General features: G+C 52.6%; 1 protein-coding gene and 1 long non-coding RNA gene across 5 annotated transcripts in view; one reads left to right on the top strand and one right to left on the bottom strand.

The window, feature by feature from the left end:
- Positions 1 to 1,223: 1,223 nt before the first annotated feature.
- On the bottom strand, positions 1,224 to 12,225 carry LOC137453402 (uncharacterized). The gene is made up of 3 exons (XR_010990363.1): positions 12,074 to 12,225; positions 11,375 to 11,444; positions 1,224 to 2,695 (listed from the first exon to the last, which is right to left on the bottom strand). It is a non-coding gene; the product is annotated as an uncharacterized lncRNA (long non-coding RNA).
- Positions 12,226 to 19,683: 7,458 nt separating this feature from the next.
- The window catches only part of IQSEC1 (IQ motif and Sec7 domain ArfGEF 1), a 511,294-nt gene continuing 508,319 nt past the window's right edge, over positions 19,684 to 22,658 (top strand). For 2 of the 4 annotated variants that reach the window (XM_068162621.1, XM_068162627.1), the window contains exon 1: positions 19,684 to 20,306. In XM_068162621.1, coding sequence (XP_068018722.1) covers positions 20,041 to 20,306 — 266 coding nt within the window. In that variant the 5' untranslated portion in view covers positions 19,684 to 20,040. The remainder of the gene's footprint in view (positions 20,307 to 22,658) is intronic. The other 2 variants (XM_068162622.1, XM_068162623.1) reach the window with 1 other exon arrangement.

The following is a 22,658-nucleotide window of genomic DNA, read 5'->3' on the forward strand; positions in this document are numbered from 1 at the left end:
AGTGGTGTCCAAGGACAGGACACAAACTGGAACCCAGGGAGGAGAAATTTGTTTGGTGTAAAGGTGCTGGAGCCCTGGAGCAGGCTGCCCAGAGAGAAGTTGTGGAGTCTCCTTCTCTAGAGAGATTCCAAACCCCCTGGGCATTGTGATCCTGGGCAAGCTGCTGTGGGTGCCCTGCTTTAGCAGGGGGGTTGGACTGAGTGATCCTCAGAGGTCCCTTCCAGCCCCCTCCCCATGCTGGGATTCTGGATTCTATGATCAGCAGCCACTTGTCCTGACAAAAGAATCTGCTTGATGAAATCTGCTGCAGGCTGATTCTTATGAGTGAAACAGTTCCATCTAGAGCAGTTCAAAACCAGGGGCATAAATGAGTGGCCTGGAGTCCCATGCTTTGCTGGGATTATTTGTATGGGCTTTACATATCAGTGGAGCGTTTCAGAGGCATTGAAGCAGCTCCTCGGGAGAGCTGTAACCCAACACCAAGCACTGCTTCTTAGTCAGCAGCTCTGCTTCAGGGGCTGCCATCCTGAGACAAGGCTGGAAAGCAAATCCCCCTCATTATTCCATCCTCTCTTCTCGGAAGGGTTTCGTAACAGATGTAGCACTGCCACACAGCAGATGTCTTCCCAGGGCTGAGCCTGTCCTTGCATCCTAAGAAAAGAACACAGAACCTGTGTTTTCAGGTCTGTATGAGTGATGCTGGCCAAAACATGCATGGCTGGACAGAACCCCATTTCCAGCCATGCCTATACTTGGGCCAAAACACCCCACAGAAGCCTCCCCTGGAGAGGGAGTCCTGAATTTGTCTTGAGAAGATGAATCTCAAATTGTTTTCCCAGAGGATTTTTTCCCCTTGGCACAGATGTCAGTTGAAGCATCAAATCTGTTAGAGCCATGCCTCCAAACCCAGAAGGTTTGGGGTGTCAGCGACACCTCATGAATGTCAGAGCAGGCTGTGCTCAATGCTGAGCAGTTGCACTGCAGCACTCTCTGCTCCCTTCAGTAAGGCAGAAATGCTTCTCCCTAAAAGAAGGCCACTGGGCACTGAATCACAGAATCAAAGGTGGGGTTTGGAAGGGACCTCTGGAGATCATCCAGTCCAACTCCACTGCCAAAGCAGAGTCACCTAGGGCAGGTCACACAGGAACACATCCAGAGGAGAAGACTCCACAACCTCTCTGGGCAGCCTGCTCCAGGACTCCAGCACCCTCACACCAAAGAATTTTCTCCTCATGTTTAGATGGAACTTTTTATGCTCCAGTTTGTTCCCATTATAAAAAAAACCAACATCCTGAATAGAGGCAGCTTAGGTAGATGGGCAGGAAAGAACAAAAGGTTCATCTCTTTGTGGTTTGTTGGTTTGTTTGTTTTCTTTTGGATGCAGTTGAGCAGTACTGCTCTCTAGTATCTGTACTAAGATGATACTGATCTCAGTATGGCAATCAGTCAGGGACTAAGTTATATTTTCCCTCTGAGTTGCCCTGTCTTTGAAACAATTTTCTCCTTTCTGAATTAAAAATGGCTGAGGGGAGACCTTCTCACTCCTCCCTAAAAGGGAGACTGGAACCAGGTGGGGGTTGGTCTCTTCTCCCTGACTGAACAAGAGGAAATGGCCTCAAGTTGCACCAGGGGAGGTTTAGGTTGGAACATTAGAAGAAACTTCTTCCCCAGAAGGGTTCTCAAAGCCTGGCACAGGCTGCCCAGGGAGGTGTTTGAATCCTCATCCCTGGAGATGTTTCAAAGAGGCAGAGCTGTGGTGCTGAGGGCCATGGTTTGGCTCCAGCCTTGGTAGAGTTAGGGAATGATTGCACTCAATGATCTTAAAGAGCTCTTCCAGTCAAATCACTTCTATGGGGCTGTTCTCTTCTCTCTGTTATCATGATATAGTACAAGAGACAAGGTCTGAAATTGTGCCAGGGGAGGTTTAGGTTGGAGATTAGGAACAACTTCTGTGCTGCAAGAGTGGTCAGGGATTGGAGCAGGCTGCCCATGGAGGTGGTGAAGTCCCCATCCCTGGAGGTGTTCAAGAAACCTGTGGCCATGGCACTTGGGGACAGGGTTAAGTGGCTGTGGTGGGGTTGGGTTAATGTTGGGCTTGATCTTGGAGGTCTTTTCCAACCCGAACTTTGCTTTGATTCTGGGGCTCTATGGTTCTCTGGCTCTATGGTGCTGTGATTCTGTGTTTTTCCCCCAGCCTGGAGTGAGCCAGGTTTTACAAGGCAGGCTCTTGAGCATTTCCTGGTTAAATCCCTCGGCGTCCTGCTGGAACTGTGCCCCTTCGTGATTCCAGAGAGCATGTCGTGCAGATTTAATTTGCTGTTGCCACCAGATGGCACTTGCAGTGGGTTTATGCTGGGAAAATAAGTGTGCAGGCTCTCCAAGGCAAAAGCATTCAAATCAATTTAAAGGCAGAACGCTGTTTACAAACAAGGCTTTTGCATAACAAGGGGCTGCTCGCTCTGCCAGTTGGATCCTGCAAGAGCTGATATGCAATGTGTCATCCAGCGGAATATTTACTGCCTTCTTTGTAGCAGGAGGGATGTGGACGTGCAGACCTTGTCAAGAATTCCTCCTAATTTTGCTCTGAAGCAGAGTAAGATGAAGAGTGGTGTCTGAATGATGGCTTTGCTGACCTTGAGTTCACAGCGTGATGCTGGGGCTGGGGAATCTGGCTGATGAATAATGGCAAAGGCACCTGGTGGAAAATGAAAAGGAGAATGAGAAATGGAAAGGAGAAGGGGAAAGGGAATAGGAAGGAGGAGGAGAAGGAGAAGGAGAAAGAAGGAGAAGGAGAAAGGAGAAGGAGAAGAAGGAGAAGGAGAAGGAGAAGGAGAAGGAGAAGGAGAAGGAGAAGGAGAAGGAGAAGGAGAAGGAGAAGGAGAAGGAGAAGGAGAAGGAGAAGGAGAAGGAGAAGGAGAAGGAGAAGGAGAAGGAGAAGGAGAAGGAGAAGGAGAAGGAGAAGGAGAAGGAGAAGGAGGAGGAGAAGGAGAAGGAGGAGGAGAAGGAGAAGGAGAAGGAGAAGGAGAAGGAGAAGGAGAAGGAGAAGGAGAAGGAGAAGGAGAAGGAGGAGAAAAGAAGGAGAAGGAGGGGGAGAAGGAGAGGGAGAGAAGAGAAGGAGGAGGAGAAGGAGAAGGAGAAGGAGAAGGAGAAGGAGGAGGAGAAGGAGAAGGAGAAGGAGAAGGAGAAGGAGAAGGAGAAGGAGAAGGAGAAGGAGAAGGAGAAGGAGAAGGAGAAGGAGAAGGAGAAGGAGAAGGAGAAGGAGAAGGAGAAGGAGAAGGAGAAGGAGAAGGAGAAGGAGAAGGAGAAGGAGAAGGAGAAGGAGAAGGAGGAGGAGAAGGAGGAGGAGGAGGAGAAGGAGGAGGAGAAGGAGAAGGAGAAGGAGAAGGAGAAGGAGAAGGAGAAGGAGAAGGAGAAGGAGAAGGAGAAGGAGAAGGAGAAGGAGAAAGAAGGAGAAGGAGAAGAAGGAGAAGGAGAAGGAGAAGGAGAAGGAGAAGGAGAAGGAGAAGGAGAAGGAGAAGGAGAAGGAGAAGGAGAAGGAGGAGAAAAGAAGGAGAAGGAGGGGGAGAAGGAGAGGGAGAGAAGAGAAGGAGGAGGACAAGGAGGAGGAGGAGGAGGAGGAGAAGGAGAAGGAGAAGGAGAAGGAGAAGGAGAAGGAGAAGGAGAAGGAGAAGGAGAAGGAGAAGGAGAAGGAGAAGGAGAAGGAGAAGGAGAAGGAGAAGGAGAAGGAGAAGGAGAAGGAGAAGGAGAAGGAGAAGGAGAAGGAGGAGGAGAAGGAGAAGGAGGAGGAGAAGGAGAAGGAGGAGGAGAAGGAGAAGGAGAAGGAGAAGGAGAAGGAGAAGGAGAAGGAGAAGGAGAAGGAGAAGGAGAAGGAGGAGGAGAAGGAGAAGGAGAAGGAGGAGAAAAGAAGGAGAAGGAGGGGGAGAAGGAGAGGGAGAGAAGAGAAGGAGGAGGAGAAGGAGAAGGAGAAGGAGAAGGACAAGGAGAAGGAGGAGGAGAAGGAGAAGGAGAAGGAGGAGAAAAGAAGGAGAAGGAGGGGGAGAAGGAGAGGGAGAGAAGAGAAGGAGGAGGACAAGGAGGAGGAGGAGGAGGAGGAGAAGGAGAAGGAGAAGGAGAAGGAGAAGGAGAAGGAGAAGGAGAAGGAGAAGGAGAAGGAGAAGGAGAAGGAGAAGGAGAAGGAGAAGGAGAAGGAGAAGGAGAAGGAGAAGGAGAAGGAGAAGGAGAAGGAGGAGGAGAAGGAGAAGGAGAAGGAGAAGGAGAAGGAGGAGGAGAAGGAGAAGGAGAAGGAGGAGAAAAGAAGGAGAAGGAGGGGGAGAAGGAGAGGGAGAGAAGAGAAGGAGGAGGAGAAGGAGAAGGAGAAGGAGAAGGAGAAGGAGAAGGAGAAGGAGAAGGAGAAGGAGAAGGAGAAGGAGAAGGAGAAGGAGAAGGAGAAGGAGAAGGAGAAGGAGAAGGAGAAGGAGAAGGAGAAGGAGAAGGAGAAGGAGAAGGAGAAGGAGAAGGAGAAGGAGGAGGAGAAGGAGGAGGAGAAGGAGGAGAAGGAGAGGGAGAGAAGGAGGAGAAAGAGAGGAGGAGGAGAGGAAAGAGGAAGTAAAACCCAACCAACCAAAAGCAAGCAATCCCTTGTCAGGTTACAGCTGTAGCTTGCAGCAAGCAGGACAAGGGCTTTGCCTGCTCCAGGTTCTGAGCTTGGCTCTTGCAGGGAGCAATCCCTTTGGTCAGGCTTACTCTGAGATGATCCCATTGAACAAAGGCCTGCATGACACATAAGCTGTGCTTGTGCTTTGGGTGGCACCTGGTTTCAAGAAGGATGCTGACAGTGGGTAAAGGCTCCACAGTTGCCCTGCTGGCATATATGGCACAGGTGGTGACAGGGATTCTGGGGAGATAAAGGGAAAAAAACCCTAACAGACAATAACAGAAGCCAAAGAGGAGCATGCTGAAACCTCCTCACAGTTGTGGCTATGCCTTTATGAAAGCCCTTTTGGCTCCCAAGGCCTGAATTGATTTCATTCTACATCAGAGACTCCTGGCCATCTATTTTAAATGTCAATTTACAGCTAGCAGCAAGCCCAGAAATGACACAATGAGGAGCTTTTGACACCCAGCTTTTGAAGAACCTTAGCCAGGGAGGGAATCTTTTGCACTGTGAAAGAGAAAGGCTGAGCCTCCCTCCACATACATTAAAGTAATGGAAGAAGGATGTTCCTTAACTGATCTGAGGAACACAAACACAACTCGAGAGACTTCTTTGTGTTGCTTTTTGGGAAAAAAAGGTCTTTTTCAGGTGAAGGGTAGGCCCAGGCATTAATAATGCATCCTCTCCCTGTAGTCATTCAGCAACTAAATGCACTAAGAGACTGCCTGGGTCACTGGCAGGCAACCCAAAGCTCACAGTTAACACTTCTGTCATAGTATCCCTCAAAGACAGGTTTCAAGATCACTCACCCCAAAGTATTTGATTAGTGCCACTTCTGTGCTTCAGGAAAGAGCTACTCACATGAGTTAATTAAAGATCCAGAGGATAGTTCTTGATTACATGGAGCTGTGGAATGTAAAGCTCAGTGCAGTAAAAAGCTTATAGTGAGATCAGGATTAGCTTTGCCATGTGGGAAATGGATCAGATTTATCCCATAATTTACACAGCACCTTCTCTATTAAGAAAGCAGCAGCATTTCCAAAGATAGGAATTCACTTAGTTGTCACACAGCCTCTCCTACCAGGCCAGGCTGAGAGAGTTAGGGTTGTTCAGCCTGGAAGAGAGGAGGCTCCAGGGAGACCTTCTAGTGGCCTTTCAGTGCTTCAAGGGGCCAGCTGGGAAGCTGGGGACAGAACTTTGAGCAGGGCCTGTTGTGAGAGGACAAGGGGTGACGGTTTGAACTAAAAGAGGGAGATTCAGACTGGAGAGAAGGAAGAAATGTTTGACACTGAGGCTGGTGAGACCCTGTCCCAGGTTGCCCAGAGAGGTGGGAGATACTCCATCCCTGGAACCATTCCAGGTCAGGTTGTTTGGGGCTCTGAGCAACCTGATCTAGTTGGGAATGTCTAGATGGGTAGGGGGTTGGGCTGGGTGAGCTTCAAAGGCTCCTTCCAACCCATCCATTTTGTTGGAGGCCTAACAGCTGACTGGGATAACTGTTGTCCTTGGGATTTATGACTCAGCTGTATTTTGACAAAGCAATGTGCACAGACTCCTGAGGAAAGGTGGTGAGTTCTCTGGGCTTTGTGCTTCACAACTGGCAGCTCCAGCTCTTCTTTGCAGAAGCAGCACATTCCCTTTGCACTTTTGCTTGCAGGCAGAATCCCAGTTTCTCTTTAGGGTTACTTTGGCCCTCAGATACCTCATTGACAGGATGAGCTCTGGAAGTTCCTCAGAAAAACTCTTCCCTCTCCTGGTCTGTGTTCCCCAGCAGAAGTGCCCAGTGAACATTTCTCACTCCATTGATAGATTTTCAGCCTGTGATAGAGCCTCCTCCCGAGATGGTGCAGACACAGGGAGACAAAAAAACCCCATCCCTTTCAAGAGGAAGCACATCTCTTTTCTTAAACACTTCAGCTGGGCAGAAGCAGCTGGGAAAGCTGCCAGAGACTACTGCATCCTTCTCCCATCTCTAAGAAGAGCAGGATCAGTGCTGCACTGGTCCCAGTCAAGCCTTTGCTCTGACAGATCAAACTCACCAGCACCTACAGAGCCCTGTTGGCAGGACCAGTTGCTAGGAGCCTGTGGGGATGCACCACATTCACAGAAGCATTCTCCTGGTGAGTTTTTAACAGTGACAGAAAAGGTGCAGCCAAACCCAGAGCTCCCTGAGGACAACCTGCCCTTGAGACCAGAGCTCTCCAAGCAGCCATGGTGCCCTGTGGCCCTTGCTTATGCAAGCCTAGGTTCTGACTGTGAGAGCAGACCAAAAAAAAAGAGAAATAATTAAAAAAAAAGCTTTCTCCCCCCTCACTATTTGGCAATTATGAAGCAGCAAATCTCTTTTTTCATGTTAGCTGTGACAGAAAGAACTTGCTTATCTCTAACCCTCCACAGAGTTCAACAGAGCTTAACCACATCGCTCTGGGGCTCCTCCCTGCAGCTGCAGGAAAATGCTCAGCCCATGGGGAGAGGCTGGTGAGTTACAAATGCTGCTTGGAAGATGAAGTGATAAAGGACTTCCCAAGGCTTCAGGGCTGAAATGGTGAATAACAGACTGGTGTTCCTGCCACGGGCCAGCATCAGCACATCTCATCCCCTCCTCTCTGCTTCTCAGCCCTGTGAAAGAGAAGAGATAAGGAAAGGTTGATCCTGCCTGACCCTAGCATTTTCTTGTCCAGCTTTTCATTTCCTGGGTTTGAATCTTTACCTAAGACATCTGGAGGTTTAGCACTGTTTATTTGGACAAGAAGCAATTGAAATTGATTTGTCCGTGTTGTGATGTATTTTCTTCTTTGGCAAAGGACAGAAGAGTTTCCACCCTGAATCTGCAAATCTATTTTTAAGCATTGCAGCAAATAAAATGAAGAGAACTTAAATTTCCCTCAGCTGCAGGCAGTGGTGAAGCTGGGCTATGATTTTTACTCCTTGTTTACAAATGAAAGGTTATTTCTCCTTCTCTTCACACAGAGACACACACTGTCTCGGGTAACCATACATGACTGGAGTTTCTCCTTGGCAAAAAGTAAAAGCTATGAAAGTCTGAGCAACTGCAATGCAATAGGAGTGAAAATACAGTGAGTGAGAGCAAACAAAGGCTTCTCATTCATTAGCACCAATACATCTGAATCACAGGATCAGAGGACATTAGGGGTTGGAAGGGACCTCTGGAGAACTTCAAGTCCAGTCTCCATGCCAGAGCAGGACCATAGAATCCAGCACAGGTCACACAGGAACACATCCAGACAGGGCTGGAAAGTCTCTAGAGAAGGAGACTCCACAACCTCTCTGGCAGCCTGTTCCAGTGCTCTGGGACCCTCACAGTGAAGAAGTTCTTCCTGATGTTGAAGTGGAACCTCCTGTGCTGGAGTTTATATCCATTACCCCTTGTCCTATCACAACTGAAAAGAGCCTGGCCCCTCCCTCTGGACCCCCAGCCCTTAGATATTTATAAACATTTGTTAAATCCCCTCTCAGCCTTCTCCTCTCCAGTCTAATCAGCTCCAGGGCTCTCAACCTCTCCTCCCCAGGCAGTGCTGCAGTCCCTTCAGCATCATTGTAGTCTTTCCCTTGGACTCTCTCCAGCAGATCCCTGACTCCCTTGAACTGGGGAGCCCAGAACTGGATGCAATATTCCAGGTGAGGTCTCACCAGGGGAGAGTAGAGGGGGAGGAGAACCTCCCTGGATCTGCTGAACACACTCCTCTGAATGCACCCCAGGATCACATCGGCCTTCTTGGCCCCCAGGGCACATTGCTGTCCCATGCAGAACTTGTTCTCCACCAGCACTCCCAGGTCCCTCTCCACAGTGCTGCTCTCCAGCAGATCACCTCCCAACCTCTCCTGCTGCAGTTTATTCTTCCTTCCCAGGTGCAAGACTCTGCACTTCTCCTTCTTGAACCTCATTAGCTTCCTCCATGCCCAGCTCTCAGTCTGTCCAAGTCTCTGAATGGCCTCACAGCCTTCAGGTGTCTCAGCCAAGCCTCCCAGTTTGGTATCTTCAGCAAACTTGCTGAGCAGATTCATCAATGTCATTGATGAAGATGTTGAACAGTACCAGACCCAGCACTGATCCATGGGGGACTCCACTGGTTACAGCTCTCCAGCTGGACTTGCCACCAGTGACCATCAGTCTTTGGACCAGTTCCTAATCCATCTCACTGTCTGTCACAGTATGGAGGGGGTTAGAAGGAAATCTTCAGAGCAGGAGCCTCCACGACCTCTGTGCTTTCTGTGTTGTTACAATTCATACAGAACAAGTAAATAGGGGGTTTGCCTCTAGGTCTTCTTGTTCACAAGGGCTCACTAAACCATCCAAAGACATGAGCAGAAGAACAATTCTAGATGCTGATTAAGCCTCTGTTGTGGTCACAGGATCACAGGATATCAGGGGTTGGAAGGGACCCAAAGAGATCACTGATTCCAACCCCCCTGTCAGAGCAGGACTGTAGAATCTAGCTCATATTCTTCACAGTCAGTCACATCAGTGCTTCCTGGCTGCTCTGGCCATCTTCCTTTGAATGCAGCAGTTTCAAACCAGTGGGTGGGATACAAGGTCTGAATGACCACCTCTAAGGGCTAGGAGGTATGGAGATGTATAGAACCACAGAAACATAGAATAATAGAATTATAGAATGGTCCAGGCTGGAAGGGACCTCCAGAGGTCATCCAGTCTGACCTCCCCTCAGTCAGCAGGGACATCACCAACTCAATCAGGCTGCCCATGGCCTCGTCTGGCCTCACCTTTAATATCTGCAGGGAAGAGGCCCCAACCCAAAAGGATAGGCATGGCTGAATTTCTGAGCATTGAGCAGTCACTAAATGCTGTCAGTTAGGATCAGCCATGCAACCAGTTCTTCTCTTGGAGAGCAGTGTGGCCTGTTTCCAAAGTGCCTGCCATTTTATCCATTGGATTCAGGCAGGAGGAGCAGGGTACAGACAGGAAATGTCACAGAATCACAGAATCACCAAGATGGGAAGAGACCTCAAAGATCATCAAGTCCAACCTGTCACCCAACACCTCATGACTAGACTATGGCACCAAGTGCCACATCCTATCTGCTCTTGAACACCTCCAGGGATGGGGACTCCACCACCTCCCTGGGCAGCACGTTCCAATGGCTAACAACTGTCTCAGTGAAGAGCTTTCTCCTCACCTCCAGCCTAAACTTCCCCTGGTGCAGCTTGAGACTGTGTCCTCTTGTTCTGGTGCTGCTTGCCTGGGAGAAGAGACCAACCCCCTCCTGGCTACAGCATCCCTTCAGGTAGTTATAGAGAGCAAGAAGGTCTCCCCTGAGCCTCCTCCTCTCCAAGCTAAGCAACCCCAGCTCCCTCAGCCTCTCCTCACAGGGCTGTGCTCCAGACCCCTCCCCAGCCTTGTTGCCCTTCTCTGGACACCTTCAAGTGTCTCAATGTCCTTCTTAAACTGAGGGGCCCAGAACTGGACACAGTACTCAAGGTGTCATATCCTTTCAGACTGAGTTGTCAGCATTCACCCCATTATTACTTCTTTTTTATTTCTTCTTCTTCTTCTTTTACTAATTCAACCTCTCCTTGAAGGCAGGATTATTTTCCTAATGAAACAAAAAAAAAATGACTGTGCCATCTAAGTGAGTCTCTGTTCATCCTAGCAAGCAAGGTGCCAATTACAGATGTGAAATGAGAACAAAAGATTAATGAGAAAAATCATCTGTTTTCATCAAGGTAGGTGTCCAATCTAAAGTGCCTGAGGCAGAGGAAATACACATTTCTGAGGACTTCATCTCTTCTCACAGTTGCTTCTCCTGACTTTGCCCTGATTTCTCTTTCTGTGGGTGCTTGAAAAAAGAAAAGGATATTATCTGACTTTCATGTTTTCTCATAATCTCACCTGTTCCAGTGCTCCACCACCCTCATAGTAAAGAACTTGTTCCTAACATTCAATCTATATATGCTCTGCTCTAGTTTGAAGCCATTGCCCCTGGTCCTGTCCCTGCAGGCCTTTAAACAGTCTCCCTCCAACCTTCTTGTAGTTCAGGTACTGGAAGGCTGCTATTAGGTCTCCCTGGAGTCTTCTCTTCTCCAGGCTGAACACCCCCAGTTCCCTCAGCCTGTCCTCATAGCAGAGCTGCTCCAACCCCCTGAGCATTTTTGTGTCCCCCCTCTGGACTTGTTCCATCAGCTCCATGTCCTTCCTGTATTGAGGGCTCCAGACCTGCACACAGTGCTCCAGGTGAGGTCTCAGCAGAGCAGAGTGGCAGGATCACCTCTCTGGATCTCTGGCAGTGCTGCTTTGGATGCAGCCCAGGCTGCCATTGGCCTTCTGTGCTGCAAGCTCACACTGCCTGCTCATGTCCAGCTTCTCCTCCACCAGCACCCCCAAGTCCTTTTCCTCAGGGCTGTTTTCTATGCCCTCCTCCCCCAGGCTGTACTGACAGTGAGGATTGTTCCAGCCCAGGTGCAGAACCCTGCCCTTGCTCTTGTTGAACCTCATGAGGTTCACCTGGGTTCACCTCTGCAGCCTGTCCAGGTCCCTCTGGATGCCATCCTGTCCCTCTGGTGTATGGACAGCACCACTCAGCTTGGTGTCATCTGCACAGTTGCTGATGATGGCTGAATCCCATTGTCTATAGCACTGATAAAAGTATTAAACAGCACAGGTCCTGGTATGGAGCCCTGAGGGACACCACCATGTGAAAGGATCTTTGTCCCCTTTGCTGTTCATCCTTATTCAGTTGTGAAGCATTTTCTTCTGGCACTTACCTGCTTTTGACACCAGCTATTTCCCCTTGTGCCATCCATTACACTCCTTCAGACACAGGTTAGCCTACAACTGCAAAAGAGGAGGTTTTAATGAAAGGTGTCCTTCATTCCAGCTCTGATTGGGCTTTGCTCTCAGCCTAAGTACCCAGAGATTATTTTCTGCACCATTTCTAACAGAACTTGTTTAATTAACAGAGGAGCAATTACAGCTGCACTGAAAATTCCATTATATTGATTGCTAAACTGCAGGTATAAATTCCATTTAGTCCCCTTCCAAAAATTGCTTGCCACTCTCACAGCAAAATTCTGTCTGGATTGAAATGGTCTCCTTTGGTTTCACTCTGAAAGATTGATCTGAGTAGAAAAAGAGCCACAAAACTATCCCAGAGCGCCTCTTAAGCCCCATTCTCAACATGAATTATCACAAACTGAATTGTAAACAACTTGCTTTTGTGCCTGTTTGCTCTAATAACTGGTCTTGAAAATCCCTGTGATCACCCTAAGCAGGAAGCTTAAGAAGCTCAGGGCAAATTTATAGTCCACCCCTTGCCAGGAAATTTCACCCAATTAGAGCTCAGGATTGTCTGGCCACATATCAGAAAGGAAATCTGGATGTGTGAGCTCCTATCTCTTCCCAACTTCACTGATAAGCACTCATCTACTGCCACAGACATCAGTAGATGCCATGACCTCACTGACCTTTAGCAGAAGCACAGATGCTTTTCTTGTGCTGACCCTCTGCTCCAGGATTCCCCAGGGTGCTGCTGGTATCCAAGGGCTTATGGAGTGGCTTGGAGCTCCTCCACAGATTGCACCAGGAGCTGCATTTGCAAGCACTTCACATGGGTTTATTCCCCTTCCTCACACTTGGGTAGAATCACAGAATCCCAGCATGGTGGAGGATGGAAGGGAGCTCTGGAGATCATCCAGTCCAAACCCCCCTGCTAAAGCAGGGCACCCACAGCAGCATGCCCAGGATCATGATGGCCAGGGGGGTTGGAAGCTCTCCAGAGACTCCACAGCCTCTCTGGGCAGCCTGCTCCAGGGCTCCAGCACTCTCACACCAGAGAATTTTCTTCTGTTCAGATGGAACCTCCTGGGTTCCAGGAGCCAGTCCACAAACCTCCAGTTTGTGCCTATTGCCCCTTGTCCTGTCACCAAACACCACTGGTAAGAGTCTGGCCCCAGCCTCTTGCCCCTCACCCTTTAGCTCTTGCTGAGCATTGCTCAGCTCCCCTCTGGGGCTGCTCTTCTCCAGGCTCAAAAGCCCCAGGGCTCTCAGCCTTTCCTCCTCACAGAGCTGCTCCAGACCCCTCAGCATCTTTGTAGCCTATGCTGGACTCTCCAGTAGTTCCCTGTCTCTCTTGGGAGAGCCCAGCATTGGAGCCTGTACTCCAGAGGTGGTCTCACCAGGGCAGAACAGAAGGGCTGGAGAACCTCCTATGACCTACTGGCCACACTCTTCTTCATGGACTCCAGGAGACAATTGACCCTCTTGGCCACAAGACACATTGCTGTCCCATGGGGAACTTCTTGTCCCCCAGCATTCCCACGTCCTTCTCCATAGAACTGCCTTCCAGCAGGTCACCTCTGGTGCAGTGTATGGTTAATTCTTGCCTGGGAAAGTGCCAAGGAAGACTTAAAGAGGAAAGGGAACATTGCTGCCTCAGTAAGCAGAGTCTGTGACTCATTGGTCACTAGTGATAGAAATGTCCCTTCACACTGGAGGAACCCTTAGACTGTCTCCATTCTTGGTGTCTGCAGAGCAGCAGTTGTGAGTGCAGGGGAATTTGATCTGACAGCAGCCCAAACCCTGATGGGCTTCAAGGAGGATCTCTGTTGCTTGTGGACTTGTAGATGTTAGACTGTTGGGTGTGCACTGGAACTGAGCCACATTGGTCTGTCCAGTCTGGAAAGTCTGGCTCCTGTGCTTCCTCCTAGATGTTCTGTCACCACAGCTCATTGTACTGCAGGGAAGCTGAGCTTCAGATGTCAGTCTGCAGGGTGCTTTGGTGTGGTGACAGTGCCACCAGTGAGCAAATAGCTGAAGTCCTTTCTCCAAAGTAAGGTAAGACCAGGGAGAAGCCTCTGGGAGCTATTTTCCATGCCAGATTAATGAGGTCAGTGTCACATGAAAACCAAGGAAGCAGAAGTCATGCAGTGGTTTGTGTTCAAGCTTTACCCTCTGCCTTGCTCTTAAAAAGTTCTCTTCATCACTCCTGCATCTCTCCTGCTCTGCCCACCTCTGAGTCCCCCTCTCTCTCAGCAGGGAACATTCTGCTGTGAAGGCCTATTCTGCTATGAGAGGTGTCACATAGGTGCTACTGTGTCACACCACTCTCTTTCATGGGTCCTGACACACAACATACATGCTCCTGATTTCATAGCTGGGCACTTACCAGTGTTCATCTCCAGTGGGCTGATGGTGGGGCAGCAGCTGAGTGACACCAGAATACTGAACATTCTTTGCAGCCTGTTTGCTGCATGATTTTGAGATCCCTTGGAAAAAGAAGGCAATAGAAGCCACACTGCTGGGCTGGGCCACTGCTCCAGCAGGCCAGATGCTGCCTGTGAGATGATCCCTGCCTCTAAGGTGTTCAGTGAAAAAGAAAGGAACAACCTTGGGCCTGAAGTCCTTTAGAAACTGGAATTGCTGGCTTGTTCCTTCTCCTGGTGACACATAACCCACCTTTAAAACCTGGCATCTTACTTCTCTTACCAGCATCTGATTTCTGCTTAGAAGCCCCAAGCTCCCTTGTGCCTTTTCCTACCACAAGCCTTGTGCCAACAATCTCTTGTAAGCCACGATCAGAATGCCACACAGCTTTTTCTTAGATCAGTGAGAGACTCCTTCTCTGTACCCCAACCCCTCTTTGGCAGAGGAAGGATACTTGACCAGGTACGAGGTCAATGCTGGAGTTGTCTGCACTTCACTCCAGATGGCTGCTTGCCTCACCACATGGTGCCTGTACAGCTCTTGTGGCACCTGAGCAATGACCCTGAGACTTTCCCCTGAGCAGATTATGAGCTGTGGGGAGAGGAATTGAGCTTTAGAAGAGCCGGGGCACCCTCAGTAAGTTGCAGAAGACCAGACTAAGCTTGAGGGAGTGTTGGGTAGGAAGCTCTACAGAGGGTCCTCAACAGGTCAATAGGCTAAGGCCAGTGAGATGAGATTCAACAAGGCCAATTAGTGAGTACTGTACTTGGGTCACAACAACCCCAGGAATGCTCCAGGCTTGGGGCAGAGTGGCTGGAAACTGCCCAGCAGGAAAAGACCTGGAGGTGAAAATGCAAGTGCATGTTGGTCTCTGCTCACTACTAACAAGTGACAGGATGACAGAAAATGGCTTCAAGTTGCACCAGGGGAGGTTTAGGTTGGACATTAGAAGAAACTTCTTCCCCCAAAGGGTTCTCAAAGCCTGGCCCAGGCTGGCCAGGGAGGTGTTTGAATCCCCACCCCTGGAGGTGTTTCAGAGAGGCAGAGCTGTGGTGCTGAGGGCCATGGTTTGGCCTTGGTAGAGTTAGAGAATGGTTGGACTGGATGAGCTTAAAGGTCTTTTCCAGCTGAAGTGATTCCATGACTCTGTGATGACTACAAGCTAAGGATGACAGCATTGCAGCCCACGGTTCCAGGCATGTACAGAAGGCAGTAGAAGGTTCAGCTGTAGTTGTATGAGATCTGAATGCACCAATCAGTGCTGTTTGCATTAACTGCCTGCTGATGTGTGAAAGAAAAGTGCAACTGGCTCCTCCAGGGCATGCAGCTCAAGCTGGAAGACACCTGCAGAGTTTGGTCCAGAGCTAATCCATTTGAAGCACCTAACTTAAACCCAGTCTTGAACTCCAAGGAGCCTTTCATAAAAGCATTTCCTTTGCCTTTTGTTGGTTTCTGCAAACTCTCTCTGTGCATCTTGTTTTGGGATGAGGTACCAGGGAATGGAACAGGCAAAGAAAAATTACACCTTGTTGTGCAGAGGCCTTGGGAAAGGATTGTGGCTGTCTGTGTCATGGCTGATTACAAACACAGTCCATGTTAGGTAGTTGGGGTTTGGAGCAGCTGAGGGAGCTGGGGTTGTTTAGCCTGGAGAAGAGGAGGCTCAGGGGAGACCTCATTGCTCTCTAGAAAGGGAGGGCAGAGATGGCTCCTGGCTTTCACTGGGCAGTTTGTGGTGGCAGAGGCACTGAGTGCCAGGCTTCCCATGTGCTGACCATGTGCCTGCGGATGCTTTGGGTTTTGAGACAGGTCCTGCTTTTTGGGTTGAGGGAGGTTCTCTTCCCCCTCTACTCTGCCCTACTGAGGACACATCTGGAGTACAGGGTCCAGTGCTGGGCTCCCCAGTTCAAGAGAGACAGGGAACTACTGGAGAGAGTCCAGCAGAGGCTGCAAAGCTGCTTAGATGCCTGGAGCATCTCTGTGAGGAGCAAAGACTGAGAGCCTTGGGGCTGTTGAGCCTGGAGAAGAGCAGCCCCAGAGGGGAGCTGAGCAATGCTCAGCAAGAGCTAAAGGGTGGGGGGGCAAGAAGCTGGGGCCAGACTCTTCTCAGTGGTGTCTGGTGACAGGACAAGGGGCAACAGGCACAAACTGGAACCCAGGATGTTCCACCTGAACAGGAGGAAAACAATTCTTTGTTGTGAGGGAGCTGGAGCTTGGAGCAGGCTGCCCAGAGAGCTTGTGGGGTCTCCTCTGGAGAGATCCAACTCTCCCTGCCCATTGTGCTCCTGGACAAGCTGCTGTGGGTGCCCTGCTTTAGCAGGAGGTTGGATGGGATGATGTGCAGAGGTCCCCTCCAACCCCACCATGCTGGGATTCTATGTGCTGCTCAGCTTACGGAAAGGGACGTCTGAGGCAGGCTGTCAGCCAGCCACAAGAATGCTCTTCTGGTAGCTTTTGTGTTTAAAAAGGCTAGGCATGGTGTCACTTAATTTTCTAACTGAGCAGATCTGAACAAGCTGGATCTGTTTTTACAATCAGTGTCTTACACACAGAGATTGAATACATTACTGACTCCATGAATATGCTTATCTTCTAAGTTTGCCTCTGCTTGTTCCTCTACAGAGCATGATGGAGCACACAGCCCCTCTGAGCCTGGCAGAACCCTCCTCTCAAACATGGAGCACACCTTCCTCTTTCTGAATGCTGAGTGCCACCAGCCTACAAACCACACCAGGAGCACGCCCCAGGAGCCAACCCCAGGGCATTTCTGGGGGGGTTACTGTATTTATCAGGCTAATCTGTTTTCCTGGGAGGGCTGTTTCCAGTAGGTTTCATTTTCTCCATGGAAAAGCACAAGCAGCTGAGCTTCTTTCCAGTGAGGGTGGGGAGACATTGGAACAGGTTGCCCAGGGAGGTTGTGAATGCTTCCTCCCTGGAGGTTGCTCAAGGCTGGATGAGGCCTTGAGCAACCTGGTCTGGTGGAAAGTGTCTCTGGCCATAGCAGTGGGGATTGGAAGTAGATGATTTCCAAGATCCTTTTCCAAATCAAACAATTCTGTGATTGTCTGACTCAGTGTCGGGTTCAGTTCATTATCTTGTCACCAGTATCCTCTCAAAAAATCCATCCAAAGTCACCAGAGAGAAAAGAGAAGCCAGCACCCTCACAAGCCATTGTTCCTCAGTCTGTGGGACACCACCCAAGACACAACTTTGCCACTTGGGAACCCCGACACTTCCTGTAGCCTGTAAAAGAAGAAAGGAAGCCGATCCCACTTCTCCCCCCGCTCCCGCGGCGCTGCACAGCCCGCCCTTGTGGACTCAGTGATTTCTACCCAAACAGATCCTGGCTGTACCAAGGTGCTGCTGCTCCACTTCAGCTGTCCTTCCTCTGATCTGCTTAACCAGCTTTTATTGTCTGCAGATACATTAACGAGGGTCGAGTGCCTTACTTTGCATTTTATTTTGCATACAAGAAGCAAGTTCCCCCTGGCTTTATTTATCGATTCGACCGCATTCTGCCTGCCTGCCTCCAACATGACTGTGCAGGTTGCCTCAGCGAGCTGGCCTGCTAAGCATTTCTTACCACAAACCGCTCTCCAGCCAGTGCATTCTGAGCCAAGAGTGGCCTGAGAACAATTACTACCAACAGTTCTAGTCAAAAATACCAATCAAGTGGTTAGGAGCTCGGACTCCTCAGAGGGCAGCTAAATACTTCTCTGTGAATCCAGGGTCCCCACTAGGACTGGAAATCAGTCAGAGAATCACAGCATTGTTTCAGCTGGAAAAAGTCCTTCAAGATCATTGAGCCCAACCTTTCTCTAACTTTACCAAGGCTGGAGCTGAACCATGCTCCTCACTGCCACATCTTTCTCTCTTTGAAACACCTCCAGGGACAGAGAGAGGCTGTGTAGAACCTCCCTACCCTCAAGCAGATCAACACTGCCTCCCACCTTCATGTCATCTGCAGTCTTACTGAGAGTGACCTCAACCACCTTCTCCAGACCCTTGACAAAGACATTAAAAAGAACTTGCCCTGGTGCTGAGCGCTGAGGAACACTCTTGTGACCATGCGGATTGAACTCCATTCCTCACCACTCTTTGGGCCCAGCCATCCAGCTGATTTTTGACCCAGCAAAGGACCCACCCATCCAAACCAACAGCAGCCATGCTTCAGCCCTTCATGCCTTAGTCACTTTGATAGACACCACAGCCCTTTGTTTGTATGTCCAGAGCAAAACCATTGTACTGATAAGCTGTTTCTACCTGAAATCAGAAGGCTCCTGAAGCTTGCCAGGTGAACTCCTGTGGTCCTGGGCTGCAGCCTTTCTCCAAACTGCGCTGTGAAGGGCAGAGTGAGAAGCTGAGACATACACCTCCACTTCGGAGCTCCATCTCAAGAGCTCTGTCCTCTCACGCTACAGAGAGATGGGGAGAGCCTGGAGACTCCAATCTTTTCATCATTCATGGCTGCTGCTTGTCTCCACTGCCTGGCTCTGCTGGATCAGTCATGTTTCAAAGTTGTGATTCTAGCACATGATGGTGAGAGCTGAAGCCACAAGCTAGTGCTTTAGTGACAGCAGAAACAACTGCTCTGAGGAGATGTCACTAATGGAGCCTAGAAGATGCTGAGGTGCCTGGAGCATCTCTGTGAGGATCAAAGGCTGAGAGCCCTGGAGCTGCTGAGCCTGGAGAAGAGCAGCCCCAGAGGGGATCTGATCAGTGCTCAGCAAGAGCTAAAGGGTGGGGGACAAGAGGCTGGGGCCTCTTGTCAGTGGTGCCCAGCCACAGGACAAGGGGCAAGAGGCACAAACTGGAACCCAGGAGGTTCCACCTGAAAAGAAGAAACTTCTTGGGTGTGAGGGTGCTGGAGCCCTGGTGCAGGCTGCCCAGAGAGATTGTGGAGCTTCCTTCCTGGGAGAGATTCCAAACCCACCTGGACCCTGGGCAAGCTGCTGTGGGTGCCCCACTTTAGCAGGGAGGTTGGACTGGATGACCTCCAGAGCTCCCTTCCGGCCCCACCATGGTGAGATTCCATGAACTTGCGAAGTTTAAAGGTGGAGATAAGAGGTAGAAAAAGGAGAAGGGGAAAAAAGAGATATGGAGAGGAAGGGAGGAGAGCAGCATGTCTTCACCTCCCTATCTTCTTGCAGTATCTCCTAGTTTCCTTTTCCCACTCTCGGTTCCCACAAGCGTTCCCAACACACATCTCCTCGAGATGAGGCAGGACCCACACCTCAGGAACTTTCCTTGGCTTGCTGTAGCCTTTACAGGAAGCAGTGCTTCACCCACGGTGTTTCCATATGTCAGTGCTGCTGCTGGGCGAGGCAGGGGGCTCCGCTGACACCAGCTCGCTCCCGTCCCACTCGGGGCACAGGGCTGGAGCCCCCGCCTCGAAGGGAGCCCGCACCCCGGGTGCCGTTACAACCGAAGCTCCTATTCCAAGCCCTGCAGGGACACCTCTGCTATCCACCAGCTTTGCAGACCGCCTGTATGGCCGCCCTTGCTCCACGCTTCTCGCCGGGCCCTCTCCGGCTCGCCCGGGGGTTCGGGGCCGCCCCCCACCTCCCCGCTGCGCTGGAAAGAGGCATCCCGGGGCCGAAAGCTCCCCCGGTCGCCCAGCCCGCACCCGCTACCCCTCTCGGGGCTTTGCCAGCGCGGGGCCGTGCTGGCGGCATCCCCCGCACCCACAGAAGGGAGCTGCGGGGCTCCGCACCGCTCGGCTCCGCACCGCCGAGCCCCCGCATCCACCGGCCCCCCGCAGGAGGCGGCCGCGGTACTTAAAGCGCGTCCCCCGCGGCGGGCAGCGCGGAGCGAGCGGGGCCGGGCTGCGGGCTCCCATGCCCGGCTGCGGGCTCGGCGGGGACACGGGCTGCGTTGCCAGGCGCCCAGGGAGCCGGGCTGCGACTCGGTCAGGGCGGGACAGCGGCCGGGCGGCAGCGGCCCCGGCGAGGCTCGGAAGGGCGGCAGCAGCTGCGGGCGGCGGCTCAGCCCCAGCTCGGCCGCTGGAAGCGGAGCGGCAGCAATGGCGGCAGGGGCCGGGAGCCGCTGCGCGCCTGGGCAGCCGCGGCTCTAGGAGGGGAAGCGCGGAGCTGGCGAGGGGGGCCGGTTTCCGGCGGGTGATTTATTTCTGCCCTCTCGCTTAAGTTCCCAGAGGAGCGGGGCTGGCCGGCACCGGCCTCCCCCCGCGCCGCCGCCCCACCTGCTCCGCGGCGGCTGAAGGTGCGGGGCGGCCATGGAGAGCCCCGCCGAGAACCCCAGCAGGGCGGCGGAGTACCTGAAGGAGCTGAACAAGATCATCGAGACGCAGCAGGAGCTGCTGGAGAAGCAGAAGCGGCGGATCGACGAGCTGGAGCAGCAAGTGGCCAAGTTGTACCACGAGAACGCCCGGCTGCAGGACGAGCACCGCCGGCACCTGGCCACATGCAGGCTGCAGCCGGGCGGCCCCCCCGCCTACCCGGGGGTGCTCAGCGCCATCCAGGAGAACGCCCAACACGAAAAGTAAGCGCTGCCCGCGGCCCCCGGCCCGTTCTCCGGAGGTTCCTCCGCCGCGGGGCTTCCCTTCCCATCCGTCCGCTGGCCCTAGGTTCCTGAAGCCGCGCTGGGAAGCCGCGGAGCTCCCTGCGGGCGTGCCCGGGGCGAGCCCCGCTGGACAGCGGCGGGGACAGCGCAGCCTCTGCGTGCAGACCCTGCCTGGCTGCCGGTGCCTTGTCTGTTCTCCAGCCGGGATGGCCCGGGGCGGGGATCTGAGCCGCGGCAACACTGCTGGGGCTGCCCTGGGGTAGCTACGCTGCCGTCCGGGCCCCGGTAGCCTCCGTGCTGAGTGGGGACCCTGACACGCTGCCGTCCCGGCGGGGCAGCGGGAACGGGGAGCTGGGAGGAGCGGGGAGGGCTCCGATTAGCTCCCCGCGGCCTGCTGTGTACTGAGGGTACCCCCGGAAAGCTGCTTATTCTCCGGGGGATACCCTACGCGGGATGCTTGGCGCTCGCCGCTGGCCGTGCACGGGGAGCGGCGGCGCTCGGGGGAGCCTTGGCCGGGCGGAGAGCCCGGGCTACCGCCGCTAACGAAAGTGACCCGGAGCAGGGTCAGTAAACATTGGCAGCTCGCCACCGCGGGTTGCTGCCCCTGCCAGCTCGCCCTCCGCGGAGCCGCCTCCGCCCTCTCCCCGTCGCTGCCGCTCCCCAGCCCCCCGGAGCCGCCGTTAGCCGAGCGCGCCCCTAGCCCGCAGACAGCCCCTCGGTGCCCGCGGCTCCGAGGCAGCGGCAATTCGGGCAGGGCCGTGACCAGAGTCTTGGCGCTTGCCCGGCGCTGTTCCGACGCACGGAAAGTGCCTGGGACTTGGGGACTGAGTGAGCGGGGCGGGCAGAGCACGCGTGGGGCCAGAGCCCGCTCGGGCAGCGCGCAGGGGCTGCTTGGCACCAGCTGCCTTCTGGTGCTCCTCAGGCACCGACTCTGGGCGCTGCTTTTCTCCGGCCAGCACCAGCCCCGTAGGAGGTAGCGAGGGGCGAGCGGCTGCTGGAAGCGCCGGCCTGGAGCCGCGATGCCCGAACCCGCCCGAACGCGGCAGTTGAAGAGGCTGTGGGGGGGTCGCCGGGCGCCCAGTGCCCTTTTCGCCGACTCCGCGCTCCCAGCGCCTTGTCCTGGGCGCTGTGGCAGAGAGGATAGGGAAGCAGCGCTTCCCCCGGCCCCCTTCTTGCGGGCAGCGTTGGCTCTCAGGAGGTTTGTTGGTGATGTTGAGCTCTTTCCTGAACTAAGCAAGTAGCTCCTTAAGCAGACTAGAGAGCACCAGCTGTCATTTAACCCTCTACCCCATGAGGAGAAAGAGCTATTTCCAGGAAACATGAAATGTTTGCCCAGATCCTACCCCATGCATCTACCTCCAGCATCCAGGGATTTTTTTTGTGTGTGTGTGGCTGTGCTTCTATTCCAAGACATCAGCTCAGCTATCTGGTCCCATTTGTCTCTTGCAAACGACGTTACTAAACATTGTACAAATGGCTTGCCTGGCTTGATCATATTTCTCTTCTCCAGCCCAGGACTCATTTGCAGAGCCCTCGCTGGACAGGCAGCTCTGGGGACTCGCAGGCTTTTAAGTCTCTTAAGTGGATTTGATGCTGGGATCAGAATTAATCTGGGATATTTATGGTAGAGTTGTATTGCTCTGAGGCATAGCCTGTGGAGCTTACTGGGGAAGCTGGGAGACAGCCCCCTTGGTGAGTCTGGTCCTGGGCTAGACCCTGTGCTCCATCTGTGTGTCTGCAGGGAGTAAGATTTTCAGGGCCCCTTCATTTGAGGAACCCTGACCCTCTTGTTCATCCCATCTCTCTCTGTGAGCCCAGGTCTCCAGGAGAGCCTTGTTGGGGCATGGGTGAGCTCACTGGGCAGCTACCCAGCTGCACAGGGTGGGAGCTGTGGAGCCCCTGGGCCTTTGGGAGCAGGGGCAACAAGCAGCCGCTGGATTGGTTTGCTCTCTGCCTGCATATGGAAGATGGAGGAAGTGTCCAGCTTGGAAAATAGAAGTGCTCTTGGTTTAAAGTCTTCTCCCAGGCCCCCAGTTACCTTGGGTGCCTGAAGGGCAGGTTCTGTGTGTCTGTCTTCCTCAGTCTCCCCAGCACCATGTCTGGGTGGGCAGGAAGGATCCTGTGTTTGCTGAAGCTCAGTGTGGGGTGTCAGTGGCCCTTGCTTTGGGGTCTGTGCTTTAGGAGAGGGGCAGTGTGTCAGGTGGCACATATAGATTGTCCCCTCCTGTCCCCAGAGCATAGACCTCCTTGGCTCCCTCCTTGCAGGGATAGCTGGGCTGCCTTGTGTCCCAGCACCAAGAGAGATCATGTCTCTGTCTACCCTCCAGCACC

This window comes from Melanerpes formicivorus, unplaced genomic scaffold (assembly GCF_026170545.1).
Source record: "Melanerpes formicivorus ecotype bairdi unplaced genomic scaffold, bMelFor1.0.p_v2 SCAF_66, whole genome shotgun sequence".
NCBI classification, from domain to species: Eukaryota; Metazoa; Chordata; class Aves; order Piciformes; family Picidae; genus Melanerpes; species Melanerpes formicivorus.